Source organism: Guillardia theta, assembly GCF_000315625.1.
Source record: "Guillardia theta CCMP2712 unplaced genomic scaffold GUITHscaffold_51, whole genome shotgun sequence".
Classification (NCBI taxonomy): Eukaryota; class Cryptophyceae; order Pyrenomonadales; family Geminigeraceae; genus Guillardia; species Guillardia theta.
The window spans coordinates 131,499-132,646 of NW_005434623.1; the positions used below are offsets into that span (position 1 = coordinate 131,499).

Below are 1,148 nucleotides of genomic sequence, written 5' to 3' on the forward strand. Positions count from 1 at the left end.
ATGAACCTAGAGGCTTGTGGTGGAGCAGGCAAGGTGCTGACTGCGAGCTGCCTGCTGTTTGCAGCTGCCGCCAATGCGGTCATGGGTGTGACTATGATGGACAAAAAGTCAGAGACTGTCCGGGTAAGACCGAGTCACCCTTTTCGTGATAGCCTCTGCAAACTGCGAATGACGCTCGTTCAGGTTGTGGTCAGATGCCGCCCTCTCTCCTCCAAGGAGGTTGAAAACGAGAAGACAATGATCGTAGAGATCGACGACAAGATTGGGGAGGTGCCGCTTCCTCCTTCATCCTTCCTCCTTCCTCCCCCCCTCCCCCCGTCCCCCCCTCATAATGGAAATCCCCACAGATCGCAGTGAACCCTCCCAAGGAGATCAACGAGCCCCCTAAGAGATTCACCTTCGACATGGTCGGTGCCTGAGAGGGCAAGGAGGCAGAGCTGATTCGCCGCTGGCCAGGTGTATCCTCCCAACACCAAACAGGACTACCTCTTCGAGACGACCGGACTTCCTATCTGCCAGTCTGTGATGGACGGCTACAACGGTACAATCTTCGCCTACGGCCAGACCGGGACAGGAAAGACGCACACCATGGAGGTGAGGGAGGACGAGGGGAGCATGCCAGTGTGCCGCTGAGTTGCTCCTGCAATCAGGGAGTGTGGGAGGTCCCAGAGCTCCGAGGGATCACTCCTCGCTCCTTCTCCTTCATGTTCGAGCAGGTCGGGGACGACGGTCGACCGCCATTCTCCCAGCTGACCTGCTCCTCCTGCAGATCGATGGGATGCGGAACGTGTCGTTCCTGATCAGAGCATCGTACCTCGAGATCTACAACGAGGAGGTCCACGAGCCCTTGGCGGCTCCAGAGCTCTGCAGGGCTGACGGCTGAGACAGGTCAGAGACCTGCTTAGCAAAGATCCCAGCAGGAAGCTGGACCTGAAGGAGGTGTCGTTGGCAGCGGCCGTGAGGGGACGTGACGAGGGGGCGTGACAGGACCTGGAGAAGGGAGTCTACGTCAAGGACCTGACGCAGCACATTGTTAGGAGCCACAAGGACTGCGAGCAGGTGAAGGATTATGATGATGATGATAATGATGATGATGATGATGATGATGATGATGGAGAGGAGGAGGGAGGAGGGAGGAGGGAGGGAGG

At 57.8% G+C, this 1,148-nt stretch overlaps 1 protein-coding gene across 1 annotated transcript in view; it reads left to right on the plus strand.

Annotated features, from left to right (window-relative positions):
• Positions 1-1,148, plus strand: part of GUITHDRAFT_141045 (kinesin-like protein) — a gene marked incomplete at both ends in the record, with an annotated part of 6,153 nt that continues 5,005 nt past the window's right edge. The window contains 8 exons of the mRNA XM_005829661.1: positions 1-123; positions 184-270; positions 348-407; positions 457-594; positions 651-716; positions 770-835; positions 889-957; positions 988-1,059. Of these exons, the coding sequence (XP_005829718.1) occupies positions 1-123; positions 184-270; positions 348-407; positions 457-594; positions 651-716; positions 770-835; positions 889-957; positions 988-1,059 (681 nt within the window). The remainder of the gene's footprint in view (positions 124-183; positions 271-347; positions 408-456; positions 595-650; positions 717-769; positions 836-888; positions 958-987; positions 1,060-1,148) is intronic.